At 33.8% G+C, this 15,198-nt stretch overlaps 1 protein-coding gene across 2 annotated transcripts; it reads right to left on the bottom strand.

The window, feature by feature from the left end:
* Window positions 1–9,475: 9,475 nt before the first annotated feature.
* On the bottom strand, window positions 9,476–15,156 carry LOC130630243 (ubiquinone/menaquinone biosynthesis C-methyltransferase UbiE-like). 2 transcript variants are annotated; one of them, XM_057443659.1, is made up of 3 exons: window positions 13,543–15,156; window positions 11,693–11,815; window positions 9,476–10,235 (listed from the first exon to the last, which is right to left on the bottom strand). In XM_057443659.1, the coding sequence occupies exons 2-3, from the start codon at window positions 11,810–11,812 to the stop codon at window positions 9,498–9,500; spliced, it is 858 nt and encodes a 285-aa protein (XP_057299642.1). In that variant the 5' UTR covers window positions 11,813–11,815; window positions 13,543–15,156; the 3' UTR covers window positions 9,476–9,497. The 2 variants fall into 2 exon arrangements, with proteins under 2 accessions (XP_057299642.1, XP_057299641.1); XM_057443658.1 differs by lacking the exon at window positions 13,543–15,156 and having other exon boundaries at window positions 11,693–13,534.
* Between the last annotated feature and the right edge of the window lie 42 nt (window positions 15,157–15,198).

Raw genomic sequence — 15,198 nt, 5'->3', positions numbered from 1 at the left:
TCCATCATATTATTAATATTTGCAACATTAATTTATTTTATGTGCTGTCTGTGACAGTTCTTATTTATTTCAATATGCACTTAATGCTGGACGTTCACGCTGCAGGTAAGGCTTGCTATCTCATTTATATTATTATTTATACTTTTATACTATTGTTTATACTATTGACACTATTATGCTGGACACAAATCGTTTCGTAGCTGGTCTTTGAAACTCGACTTATGGTACAAACCATCAAATCCCTTTTGACTTGTGACAATTGTCATTAAGTATACCAACAACAAACACACCTATGACGGTGGGTATTAGCTACTCCCGCTGGGCATCCAGTGCAATTGAAACTGTTTATTAATAATTGCCCGAAACAGTTGCACTGGTATCTACTGATGAGTCATTAGGTGTTTTCCTATCCATTTTGTTGTTCTTTTCCTTTTTCCAAAAAACAGGTTGCATAAAGGTACACATGGCAAGACTTTCGTTTGGAAATGGTTATTCAATTATAAAATACTCGAGGTAACACGAAAAACATTTCTTAATGGTTATAACTCTCAATCTTTGTGCACGAGACCAGTGTTCAATTTCCCTTGTTGGCGATTCAATATGATCAAATGAATGTTACCATAACCTTGTTAAAGGCCGGTTTCCATACAACTGTATTTTGCGCCCAGTCGTAAAAAGCGCCGTGACTTTTGATCTACGCATGCGCATCATCAGAATAATGCCGCTGACCTCGCGCTTTTGCATGCGCTGGGGCGATTTAAAAAAAGTTGAACAGGCTCTACTTTTCGCGAGCTACATTTTGTGCTTCAGCTTAACAGCCATTAACAGCCAATCAAAAGGTAGCAATCTACATGAATTACGAAAGAATTTTTAATTAGATCATTTCAAGATGGCTAGCAACATCTCATTTCTGTGTTAAATTTTTGTCAAAGCCAAATGAATGTAGAGAATCAGAATATATATCAATCAAGTTAAGTAGATGAAAAACAAAATAACATTAATGAGTCTGTGGAGGCACAAAGGAACAACATTGTAAACGAACTCAAAAAGACTACTCGTGATCTGATGACATTAAATCCATAAGCAAAACGTTGTATAGTCCTTTGATTCTTTTTTCTATTATGTATATTTTACAACGTTGTTTATTTCTACGCCATAAAAATATTGCTAGGACTACTCTCAAATTTTGCAGCAACAAATATCGTCTGTTTACATCAGCCATGTTTTGCAAAAAACATGTGAGCAAAATCACTAAATGGAAATGGTTCGGTACATGTGATAAAAGTTGCGACGCATTTTACGACTGGGCGCAAAATGTAGCTGTATGGAAACTGACCTTAAATCAAGTTGTGTGACAGAAATAGAGGAGATAGCACATTGTGTGGGCCGTTGGATGTTGCAGGGAGTTGGCTGGTAGAGCATGGACCCTAATTGGGTTCTGGGTAGCCAAAATAAGCATTAAATACTCTAAGACTCTTCATCTGACCTATGGCACCTGCAAATAATAGACAGGATACATTCATTGATATTTGTGATGCTAGACATGTAAAATACACACATTGCACAAATTTCTATGAAATCCTTACAATCAGGAAAATAAAATAACTTTTATTTGGATTATCCTTATAACTTAGGATTATCCTTAAGACAAAAATGGTTTTGTGAAACACACAAAATAACCTCACAGTATTTTGTCAAGGGGAATTTTTTTAAATTTAGACACATGACTAATCTGATTTTAATTGATTTTACTCAAAAATTGGGTGTTTTGGACAATTTTCTGCATTTTTCATAAAAATTATGTAAAAATTGGAAGTTATTTTTATTTGGCTGCCACAAACTTAAAACAGAATGTAAAAATTCATTTCTGAACTAAGGTATATAGATAATTGAATTTTAAGCAGAACCCTATTAAAAGTTCCACCTTTGTGAAACTTTCCCGAAACTACAGTGTTTTAGAAAGTCAACATTATGCTCAACGAAACCAGATTTAAGGTCCCAAAATACATAAAACAACAGGTAAAACATTTAGCTAGCTAAGTATAGCTATAAATATAGCTGTTAAAAACTTCCTATTAAAATGGTAAAAACATTGACATTATTGCGTGTAAGTCTTGATAGAGGGATAAAGTCCATGATACACATCAGTTTGATTTGTGATTTGCACCAAAACAAAAAATAGTCTAGTTAACTTAAATCGCTCATCATGTTTCCCTAGGAAAACTATCAGGGCAGTAACAAAAGCAGGAAGAGAGAGACAGGTATTTTTTTCACAACAAAAGATAGCTAGCTACAACTCTAGCTAGCTAGATAGCTAGGAGCTTTTTTCCCCCAAAAGGCAACCCAGAATAAAAAGACGGTTACAAGCCATGCAGCAATAAGTTTAAAAAAAAAGCCATTTAAAGAGTGGAAACGCGAGGAGGAGACAATATAATATGATACATAACAAGGAAACAATATAATTATCTAGTTAGCCAGCTAGCTAGCTACACAAGACCAGGCAGGAACAAGCATTGATACTTCCCAAGCAGCACGAGTGAAATTAATTTTAAATAAAACTGACTAAACATCTGTGAATAAAGAACGTATACTTTCCCTTCATGCACCAGATATAAAACTGTTGACATAAATTGAGTAAAAAATAGATTAAAAGAAAAGCCGTCATATTATCAAACGGTAAAAGATATTTTTATCATACTTTTTATTACGCACATGCCGCCATTTTAAACTTGATTATTTTAATTTCCGGCGGCAAAGTTCTGAAGGCACCGACAACCAATCAGGAATGCCCAGACGTATTCCCGCCAGAATGACGACACTTTGTCAACTTCGGCTTTTCTGAGGCTTTCAAGCTGCCAAAGTTGCCCAGTGTATCGGCTGCACAAAGACATTGGCGAAGTGATAATGTTTGGTCACATTCGTGCTACATTTTTCATTATTGTTCTACGGCTTTAGCCGGTAGAACTTTAAAATGGGCCTTTTTTTGTCGCCGGTTTTACTTTTGAGACTAGTCAAGCACGGAGATACCAGTCTATGAGTTTCAAAAGGCTAAAATTCGTTTTGAAAATCTAAAATAGTTGTTTTCATAGTTTTTTCCATCTGTGGAAACACAGTATGGTTTTATTTGAGCTCGCGATCTCATCGTACGATTTTGATTTTTTTTTGGTCCCGTAAAGTTGAGATTTCACTTTGTTTATTCGCTGTTTGTATTTTACAAAGATTTGTGGGACCACTATTTTTTATAAATCAGTTTTACTGCCTAAATTTTTTCGTTGATGCACACCCGTCTTATGCGTGTTGTCTGAACTCGCATGCGGTTGGTAATAAATTGTGAGCCGTATCAGGGACTGCATGGAATAAAGATTTCGGTTTGTAGTTTCAGATTTTTCGAATTGAATCTAAACTTTACACATCTCACTTATATTAGTTTCTTATTTATACTCCTTCCGAAAATTTTCCGGGGTCCCTTAACTTTTTCTTGTCAGTTTTTCATCCCAAGCTGATCTCAGTTTGCTGACATCTTTATCTGAGAATAACTATACTGGGATAATTGCTGCAGATGTATACTCTGTTTTGTTGAAATTCAAACAGAAGACTGATGTAGAAGGATATAATAGGGACTTTTATTTGTGTAAACAGAATTTAATTTCACAATTCTGCCAGATTCAAGCTGTGAAAGTACATGTAAGTGCATCACAAATATCAGATATTTTAAATTAGAAGAATAAAAAAACCGAACGTGCTATTATAAGAGTTCTATTAGGTATGAAGATGGAAAAAAAGAATGAATGAAATGGAATAGTGCCAAACATCATGCTACAATCATCCCCTCTCTAATAAAACATGCAGAAAAAAAAGACCAAATAAAGCAGGCAAGGTATTCAAGAAAAAGACATGTTCAGCCTTCTCTAATGTGTACTTTAGCGCCTAAAAAACTGAAGTATGGTAATGAAATTTATATCACAAAGTTATCAAGTTCCGTCAAAAAATTTTGAAAGGCCCGTATTATATAGGTGTTGTATGTAATAGATCTCTGTATCAACGCTCAGCTCTTGTGTTCAAGGAGGATAAATATACAGGCTTAAGTATCAATTTTTACTATTCTTTTGTGAACAGCTTTGACAACACTACACATATATGCAAGACATGTGATAAGAAGTTGATAAAGAAAATTATCCCTTGTCAAGCCGTATGTAATAACTTGCAGGTATGTGAGATGCCGGAAGAGTTGAGAAATCTGAGAAAGCTTAAAAAAGAATTTGATTTCACAGAGTCTTCTTTTAAGGTTGTTATAATGTCAAAGGGCCAATCACCCAAGATGAAAGGTGCAATTTGTTATGTGTCACTTGAAACGGGTGATGTATGTAATAATTTACCCCGAGGGGCACACCAGTGGAGTGATAATGCTCAAGTTGAAAAGAAAAATGGTTTTTCGTGGCCATGTACAATTTGAGCCTGTGCGACCAGATTATGTTAAATCTGCCCTTTTATAATTGAAGCTAAACAACCCACTCTTTACCAATGTTAGAATTAATATGGAACAATTAAGCATAAATTCATTGTCAATGAGTAATAATTCAACTGATCATGAACAGTGCAATGTAACTGTATCTGATGTACAGGATAAAATAGATGAAAATCCTTTAGATAAACACAGAATTGGTTGTAACGAGACTGCTCTGATATCTCAGATTCCAGTTGAATCTGAAAATGTGACAATTGCTCCCTGTGACGGATAAAATTCTGTATCTATATTAAGTAATGAATTTTGCGAAGAATTAGCGCATCCATATTTATTTATTTCTGGTAAATTTGGCTATAAAGTTGATAGTCAAGTCAAATTATCACCATCCAAGTATTTCAATTAAAGATTGCTGAATTATGAACAGAGATTTGCACCAGAACCTGATTATATATTTTTTGCTCATTCGATTTGGCAGCAACTTATCAATATTGCAATGAAAATAGTCAGAGGAAGCCAGTTAACTGCAGGTATGCTCAGTAGAAATTTCAAAGAAACGGTACATTCATTTGTGGCTAGTGATAATGCATACAGTTTTATGATGCAATCATGTGCTGATTTAAGATGGAATGAGCTTGTCTCTATCATCGCTAAGTTAAATGGTCTTGTATCTGATGAAGACATAGATAAAGTAGATTATTTTGAACGATGTAAATTATCGAATAGTAATCCAGTTTTGTTGGCTAGACACTTTCAATACAGAGTAGAAGTTTTCTTCGGAGAAATTGTAGTTGACGGTCTCCTAGGTAAAGTTAAATACCATGCTATTCGAGTTGAGTTCCAGTTTAAAGGTAGCCCCCATGTGTCAGATCTCTCTGGTGGAGAGCCTCCCTCACTTTGGACATATTTGTGGTAGTGAGCTAGGTTATAGTTAAAACTTTATGTTTGAGAAAGAAAACTTAATATTCAGTCTGATCGTAGTTCTTTTCCCGGGATCCAACACCATGCCCATTCATTCTTATGGGTTGTTGATGCACCTAGATTGAGAAAGGAGACTAAAGATGAATATATGGCTTACATTGATGTCATAATAAAAGTCCACCTACCAAACAGATATGATAAACTGGAATTGTATAATCTAGTGAAGTCATACCAAGTAAATTCTCATTCCAGATCATGTCGCAAATATAAAAATGTAGGATGCCGGTACAATTTTGAATGTTTTTTTTCTGATATATGTGATGATATATCAGAAGAAGGGAAATCTATTTTATTACAAAAGCGTTACAATACTCTGACTAAGGTGAAGGATTATATTGATCAGAATCTAGAATTAAAAGTGATTTTTTTAGATCCATCTAAGGAAAATTATGTAGCAATTAAAACCATACCGGAAATACTTGAACATATTGGTGTGACCGGAAGTGATTATTATGAGGCATTGTCAATATCAACTGATAGTGATTTTCAAATTCATTTCAGACGTCCACTAAACTCGTGTTTTGTGACAGGCAGTGGGGGTTGTGGAAAGTCTCACCTAGTCAAACTTATTTACCATGTATTTCCATGGAGCATAATCCTGATTTCAAATTGTCACTTTAGAAACAAACATATATTCAGAAAAAGAAAAAAAACAACGAAAATGCCTTTAACGGTTCTAGTCAACAGATCTTCCAAACGAGAATGAACAATAATAAACAAAACTTCAATTACGCAATTGTCGGTTTATTCGCTGTGTCCATCCGTTATAAAGTAGAACTTTTTAAGTTTTCTTGCTTGATACAAAACTTTTACAACGATATGCTGTATGATTAAGATCAATAAAAAGTGAAAACGAGGTTGTTTGTTAAATTTAAATAACTGAAGTATTTTCAGGAATGCAGCTAACACACCATTTAAGACACTCAAACAATCAAATTGAGTGGAGAGAAATATTGGAAGTAGCACAGCGAAAGAAGTAAACTAGATACGAGAGTCAGTTGAACTCAAACAAATTTGTAACTTAAGGCAAACGACAGTGGCAACATTCTACAAATCTAGGGGAATATGAAATTTCATTATCAAGTATATAAGTTTGCAAACTTCAAGGATATATTTTTGATGAGACATGCGTCACGTTCATTAAGGCTGGGAAGTTTAAGCTGCCCACGAGCTGTCCAATTTTCAGCATAATTTTAATATTATTATTATTATTATTATTATTAAACATATATTTGGCATCCATAATTTACAAATGGTTCTTCTGCCTACAAAAAAATAAAAACTATAAAAATCTATAAAATCTATAAGATCAGTAAAAAAATATATTGAATCTAAGTGCATAATGAAATAAATGGGCTCACAGAGTACGAAATGGTGCCGGTAGAGTAAGTAGACACATTGAACAAGAAAAAAAAAAAAAAAAAAAAGAAGAGACTAATTAAAAATAAATAAATTGATGGCACCATGTAAGGACACACAAAAAAGGTAGAACTATAATGAAAAGATGGGGGGAAATAGGTAGCCTACATGCATAGAGTTATTCACATTATTTGGATAAAAGTTTGCACAAAGCACTATCGTGTAAAAATAATTTGACTTTTTTGATAAATTCTTTATGGTTGACAACGGAACGAATATTGCCAGGAAGATCATTAAACAACGCTGATGAGCAATCCATAAACGTTTTTCGGAATGTGTCGCTTTGTAGTTTATTTTTGTTTTCTGCATCAGATCGCAGGCTTCGACCATTTTTGTACCATTTCAGTGTAAGGTATTCAGGTGAGCATTCGTCATACAACACCTTGTGTGCCAGTTTTAGTATCGATAAATTTACACGCTCTTGCACTGGCAGCCATTTCAGTATTACTAACACATCGTTAGTGGAAGCATATCTCTGAAGAACAAAGCTGGCAGCGACATTTAGAACTCTTTGTAACCTTTTCATTTGATATTGTGGAATATTATTATAGACAAGATTTCCGTAGTCTATCTTTGATAATATCAGTGCTTCAGCGAGATTTTTTCTCACGTGAAAAGGTGCCAAACGTTTCAATCGCTTTAATGTCGAAATCGTAGCGTATGATGATCTAATGATGTTATTCACATGTGTAGACCACGTCATATGTTCATCGAATGTTATGCCCAGTATTTTGAGAGAGGATACCCGCTCAATCTCAGCACCATTACTATGGAATTTGAATAAGTTACTGAAGTTTAAATTGTTTATACAGCTTAACTGGCTTGTCGAGTACATAATTGATTTTGTCTTTATGGAATTAAACATCAGATTGTTTATCTTTGACCATGTTGTTATTTGGTTAATGTCACTTTGAAGCTTTGCTGTTGCGATATCCATTTCTTTTAGTTTGAAGTGTATGTAAAGATTTGTGTCATCTGCGTACTGGATAGAATTACACGACGAATTCAACGATAGGTCAGAGACATAGATGTTGAACAAGATCGGACCAAGAATAGATCCCTGGGGAACACCGTATTTGATCAGCAAGGTGTCCGATTTTTTGTCATCAATTTGCACAAACTGCTGGCGATTTGACAAATAGTTAGAGATCAAATTGATGAATGCAGGAGACATTTGGAGTTTCTTCAACTTATTAATCAGAACGTCATATTTCACAGTATCAAATGCTTTGGAGTAATCTGCTGACACTGATAAAGTTACTTCACCTCTTTGCATAGCCTTCAAAATGTCGTCCTTTAATTTTAAGAGTATCGTGATGCACGAGTGACCTTTGCGAAAACCAGATTGAGTTGAAGCGTAAATGTTATATCTATCAATGAAGTCACAAAGCTGTGATAAAATGACTTTCTCATATACTTTCGACAGTACAGGAAGTATTGATATTGGACGAAAATCTTCTAGTTGTGAAGCACCTGGAACTTTAGGTACCGGACAGATACGTGATTTCTTCCAGCATGTTGGAAATACGTTTGCATCGATGCAGTTATTCAAAATCTTTGTTAGGACTGGCGACAATTGGGCTGCGACTGGTTTTATGAATTTCGCTGGTATGTTATCACCACCAGTAGAGCAATCACTTCTCAATGAATTCAAATGTTTGAGAACATCCTCTTGGGTAGCGTGACGAAGGTCAAATAAATCCATTGCCGGTACAGCCTCATCATTCATAGTGGGAGAAATGTTTAACTCATTTGTATTGCTTAACTTTATTGCAATGGAGTTGAAATAATCATTGATGGTATCGGGATTCTGCCTGATTTGTTTGAACTGTGGTTTAATAATAGTTCTTATGGTTTTCCATACTTCCTTTGAACGGTTACTTGATAGAGCCTTTTGATAGAAGGTTCTTCTAGAGTGTTTGATAGCCTTCTTCAATTTATTTCTCGTTTCAACATACTCATGTTTAGCCTCTCTGTCATCACAAGATTTTAATTCACTACGAAGTTCTTCAAGTTTCAGTTTCGACGATACAATGGATGGGTCCTTCATCCAGGGAGCTGGTGGTCGTGTAAATTTACACCTTTTCAAAGGAGCATGGCTATTAATGCAGGACAGTATGAGTTCATTCATAACATACAGTTGATCTTCCGGATCATCAAAAGTATCTATCAAGGAAAAAGGAATCTTCTCGATATCACTAATATATTCATCGATGTTCAACTGCTTCTCGTCACGTATAAATTTGTATCGTTTTTCGAATTTATCCTTTTTGATATTCATAACGATATAATATGGTAATGTATGTAGCGGAAATGGAACCCTTGAATAATTTTGAACAGGAGCATCCCTATTATTTGAAAAATATTTCATCCTGAATGCAAATCACGCGTCTGCGAAAGAAGGGACATAAGCAGAGAGAAGAAAAGATATTAAAAAAATGTTAAAAATGAAAAATATGTTACTTCTTACAACATGGGGACAAGAATATGTTTTAAAATAAGAAAGGAAATACAAATCCGGCGACTATAGAATCAAAGAGCAAACACTAAAGACCAAAAAAATCGTTTAATCTTTCAAGAGAGTGCAACAACGTTAAGAAACACAGAGAGGTCTACGGTTACTACGGCACGTATTTTATGGCTTTACAGCATATACAGTAGAATGATTTCCATACATACGAAAGGTCTTATTCAAGTCGTAAAAAAACGAATCTAAGCATCCCTCTTTTTGTTTATTGTTTACTATCTCGATCAACTTCTCAAGCTCTCCTGTTTTCTCGGGAAGTTTAAACTGTGATAAATACGAGCGCCAGTGGGGGTCGTTAATTTTTAGAATGTCATCGTAAATGTCTCGCTTCATCAAACAGGATGCCGGTCGTACAACATACATTATATCTTTAAAACCACATTCTGAAAGAAGTTCCAGCAGGTCCTCCTTTTTCATTCGTAGATTTTTCATCAATCTCGCCGCCTTCGGGCACAAAGACGTCCACCAAAAACTGTCAATATTTTCTTTAAACATAGTATCAATCACTAACACACCACCAGGCTTCATAATTCGATAAGCCTCTTTGACGGATCTTATCATATTGGGATAGTCCTCTCTAATCAGTAATTCTTTGTCATGATTAACAGAGTCGATATGGTGAAAAACCTGTATAAACAAGACCGCATCAAATTGTTCGTCCGGAAATTCGAGGTTAGGCAAAACCATTTGCCTCACTTTGACGCACTCTTTAAACGCTAGAGTTTTTTGTCTTGCTTTTTCCAGCATGTGTTCTGATGCATCGGTCATAGTCAGATTCTTTAGTCCGTGTTGCAAAAACTCGAGGCTGTAATTACCAGTACCACATCCAGCTTCCAAAACATGTATCTACAGTTAAATGAACAGAATCTAATTAAATCTTTTTATAAGATGAGCTTTAATAACCTATAGCAGCGAATCTATTTAAGGAGCTGCTTTGTACAACAGTGATTTTTATTTTTTTGTATTAATGCAGCATGGATATCTAGTTGATCGGTTGACGGGATTGCTTCTCTCAATTATCAAAAATTATATTGCATTTACTTGACATGTTACATCTCTATCTTTCTTTGCATAGCTTCATTAAAAAAACTTTTTTATACGTATACACTGTAACGACCCTTGCTTATAGTTCCTTACAATGTTCAAAAATACTCTGGCCTTTTGCGAACTAAATTATTGTTTAATACCTTCGTGAAAAGTAAATAAAAATAAACATGAGTATCTTGAAGTTTCATATCCTGCATCATTAAAATGGCGTGCTCGTTAACTTCTAACTAAATCGGCTTTTAGGAAGTACTGTTTTGCGACATTATTGCAAGCGACAAAACTTTTAATTTATGTTGAGTGGCCAACACACACCACCTTTCATTAAGACGCCGTTAGCAATGAAATTAAATTTTAGCTAAAGAAAAAACTGCATGAAGATTTCGTGTTTCCTATCTTAATCTTAGAAGCATCTGCAAGTTTAAAAACTCGACAAATGTTTTAGAGAAACTTTTGCGAATCAACAAATTGAAAAATTTTTGTATGAAATTTTTTCGCGATATTTGATAGCTAAAATTGGAAAGTTTTCACTTTCGCTATTTGTGAACTATATATATACCTTTTGAATTTCTAGCTAAGAAGTTTACATCTCTCAATGGTTACACGTGAATATCATGAGCATAAAGAATGAAATAATGAAATTTTTAGACAAACATGAAAACATAATTTATCACAAAATAATAAGAACATTAATTTGTAATTAGTCAATTGCTAGCAGGTTATAGTTCATATATAAAAGAGAAACAATTAAATGTTAGGAAAACTTGAAAAACAATATTTTTAGCTAATTTTGAAAGCAGAGTTTTGCCCCATGTCGAACCTAATGAAACTAGGTCCCACATGGGGCATAGATAATAATCTGACTAATATTTATAACCATTTATAGAAAAAGGTATATAATGATAATTTTTAGAGAGAAATTCAAAATACCATATTTTGGGGGCAAATTTGTTGCTTAAAATGGCACCATTATGATTCAAATTTAAGAAATCAAAATTGTCACTTTTGGGCATTTATTAATATAAACTTTGTAAAACAAACAAAGAAAAATAATAAACAAATACAGAGAAAAGTTTTTGCAGGTGACTAAAAAGTTTTAAACAAACTTCAAAGAGAGGACGAAATGTTTATCCCCTTTACCATATGGTAATAAATATGCAATGCGAAATTTGTGTAAGTTTCTCTTGCAAAAGTTTCTTCGGTTAGCTACAGTCTTAATTTTTACAAAACAGAACAAAAAAATATACGAGGTCTTTTACCTTCTCTGTATCCATTTTTAAAAGTGACATCATAATTTGCCATATTGAAGTAGCACCAGCAGGTATTCGAGCTTCATCATAAAGAGTTGCAGCTTGTTTGTAGTCCATATAAGTACTCATATTCTTGTTCCATGAAAAATAAATCAGTCAATAATAACAGATCGAAGCAGCAATGATAATTATATATGATGTAGAAATTAGGAACTAATTATGACGAAAGATTGTTTGACCAAAAATTTCGCCAAGATTTATATGTATATATATATTTATATAATATATTGAGAAATAACTGTTTTTGTGTTCATATAAACCGAGACAGGGAAACAACATAAGCAACCATTAGCTTGAGATAGAAATGCACAACTTATCCTAGATGTTATGAAAACAATATTTGAACTGGAAGCAGTTCATACTTTGTTCAACAAAATCTGAGGCTTGTGTCCCCGTAAAAAAATGCATCAATATATTGAATGTGACAAATTGTGTGAAAAACTATTAATAAAAAAGGTTTGTTAAAATTGACATTTGGTTTTTTCTTAATTCAATTACAGCAAATATATTATTATTATTATTGAAATTATTTACCCAGGATAGCCCCTTAAACGGAGGTACTAGTGCATTTAAAGCTACCATTTTAGCAAAAAAAAAATGTGCAGGCACAGCAACAAAAATCCTTCTATCTAACAGAGAGACATTTTCTATAATCAAATACAGTAGAAAAAAGACTCAACAAAATAAACTTACAAAAATATTGTTATGATTATTGTACCTTGTTCTGATGTGTATTATAACTGGAAAGTGTATTAAACTGATAATATGATGTTATAATAGACTTTTAGAGGTTTATATTTTTTTGTTTATGACTGTATAGTTTTATGATAGTTATATCATAACCAAAAAATAGCAATTTCCTTATGGGGTAACAGGCCAAAAAAAACCCTAATGCTTTTGGGGTTAAATATTTCTTGCATTACATTTAAACCTTGAGTCCAAACAACTTAAAAACAGGTGGAAATTACTAAAGACTCCTCTCACATACAACATAGGCATGAGATGCAACGTGAGATCACACTGGTCAAATTCCCTAAAGTTGGATCAACCCATCTGCTTGAGGAATATTATGTTGATAATGTCATCAAAATTAACCTTTACACTGTTATACTTATCTGTCTTGTCTGTGCAGAACCCAAGCATGTCATCCCTTTTGCTAGCTGTGTTAGATCATCTCAAAGGACCCTCCTGCATGTCTTGTTTTGATATCAAATTTTCAAGCTTGTAAGTGTATTGTATATTTAAAATCCTAATCGAATATACCTTTTTCATGTTTAAGTAATCACTGCTTTTAAACAACTTAAAATATGAATATATAATATAATAACAAAGGAACATGCTATCTATATACTCTCCATTAAAACAATTCATGTTATTGTACACACTGTGATTGCCAAGATAAATGTAAAAAAAAATTGAAAAAATACTAGAGAACCATTGCAGTATTGTTACAGGTTTTACTTGCATGCAAGATAAATAGATAAATATTGACAAAAAATGAAGAAAATTTTTAACATTGATGTAAGGAGTAAACTCAAGTAATACTGAGAAATTCGCTAGTTGGGACACTCGGTCCTCATGTTGGGGTTCACGCCCCTCCACTTGTCTCTTCAAAAAACATATCAACAGCCCCTTGTTGAGCAAAATTAAACCCTTATAACAATCGCCCACCAAAGCTACTCATCAGCCATGCTACGCGATCTCAGCTAGTTCGTCATGGATAACAAATAATGTTAAAAAATAAATAAAAGTTCTTTTAGGCTAGCGGGTCTGGCTTGGAAAATTGTGAAGGGACTCACCAGCGCAGCTTTGAAATTCTGTGAGCTTGATTAAGGCTCTGTGATGAAGAGCGAGGCTGTTTCCAGGAACTAACAAAATGTTATAAAGTTTCCGATAACCGAGCAAACTGCATGCCTAAAGATTTATGGCAGCTTTCATTCGGTACAACGTTAACTTTTTCATAGAAACGTTGCCTTGCTGTCCCTATTTCGTAACAACTGATAATATACTGAACGGCTTCGACTAATCAAGTTATTTACGAATGGAAAACCAAGCGGTAAGTGTGAAAGCAATGGCTTTCTTTTTGAAGCCTGAGTTACTTTTGCTATATATAGCTACATCTTTACAACTTGTGCGTCATTTTTATCTTATAATATCTTAGTCTTTTCTAGCTAGTTTAGATGTATGTCATTAGCTTATGAAATACATCATCGCCGTTCTGTTTTATTTACGCTATAATTTCATTTTCGTTAATTTTATCATCAACATCATCATGATGATGTAGTTTGCAGATTTTTTGAATATAGCTAGCTGGTCATAGGGCCATGTTCAAATAAATTTAGAAAGGTTTATGGAGCTGGGAAAAGGATCCCCTTGGTTTGCAAGTCTATTAATATGGAAAGGGTTGCAGAGTGGTTTGTAAGCAAAAACCCTTTCCAGACAGATAATACAGATTGTGGTTGAATACATATAATAGCTAGCTACATTTTTTTGTAATAAACTAAAACACTTTTCATATGCCATTTTTATATTTTGTGAGTGAAAGTGTGGGCTTAAAAGTTGGCTACTGTATGCTTATAGAGCTGTATGCAATTCTCTTCTTTCTCCCAGCTATATATGTATAGCTATATATATTAGCCATATACATGCAAGGTAATTATGTTTTTCCACTTCAGTGTTAAATCATTGTTATCAATGTGGGCCCTGTATTCTCAATGTATACATTACATATACCTTGGCATTGCCTACCCAGTTTTCCTCACATGACATGGGTTGACCCGTAGCTGTGGTAAAGACACTTGCTAAACATGCTTGCGCTAAGGACCAAACCACAGACCCTGTGGTTATGATGTGTACGCCATAACCACAAGGCAATAGCCATTAGACCAATAAAACATACTTAAATTTACAATTGTACATTATATTCCTAAGTTTACAGTAAAGTCCAGTTTAAGCTTTTCAAGGATATCAAAATTCAGTTGTCTTATTCAAATGTTTCAAACCAATCCCCAAACTCACACGAAAGCCATGTTACTGCCAATAGTCAGGGAATTTATTATAATTTGTTTCTATGAGTACTCCAATATTGATATACATTAGCAAAGAACAAATCAAAATATATATATAATGACCAAAACGATGTGGAACATTAAAATAGATGTTATATAATATTAAGATTAGCCTAAAATGTAGCTATATACATTTCAAAAAGGAGAAAGGTAGCCACAGTAACATGTCGGACAAAATGACAGATTGCAAAGTTTTTCCTGAATGACCTTTCTATCACCTGTAATCTTACATTGCCCCAAAAATGTTTTATTCAAAAAAAAATTTTAGTTCTAATTTGAAACAGATTCAAAAAGGTTTAAAAGTCCAATGTTTGGGGTTTTGATAAAGTCTTGGGTTGTCCTAAAATGTCATAAAAAATAGTTATATTTATGGAATATATACTTTAT

The sequence above is a fragment of the Hydractinia symbiolongicarpus genome, chromosome 2 (genome assembly GCF_029227915.1).
Source record: "Hydractinia symbiolongicarpus strain clone_291-10 chromosome 2, HSymV2.1, whole genome shotgun sequence".
Lineage (NCBI taxonomy): Eukaryota > Metazoa > Cnidaria > Hydrozoa > Anthoathecata > Hydractiniidae > Hydractinia > Hydractinia symbiolongicarpus.
Note: the sequence above shows the minus strand (reverse complement) of the source record. Positions and strands in the feature narration are given on the sequence as shown.

Bases quoted from the DNA above. Each gene is read 5' to 3' on its own strand.
- LOC130630243 (XM_057443659.1), bottom strand. From the start codon at position 11,812: ATGAGTACTTATATGGACTACAAACAAGCTGCAACTCTTTATGATGAA. The intron at 10,236-11,692 runs GTAAAAGACCTC...ATTTAACTGTAG, and splicing joins TAAAAATGGATACAGAGAAG to ATACATGTTTTGGAAGCTGG.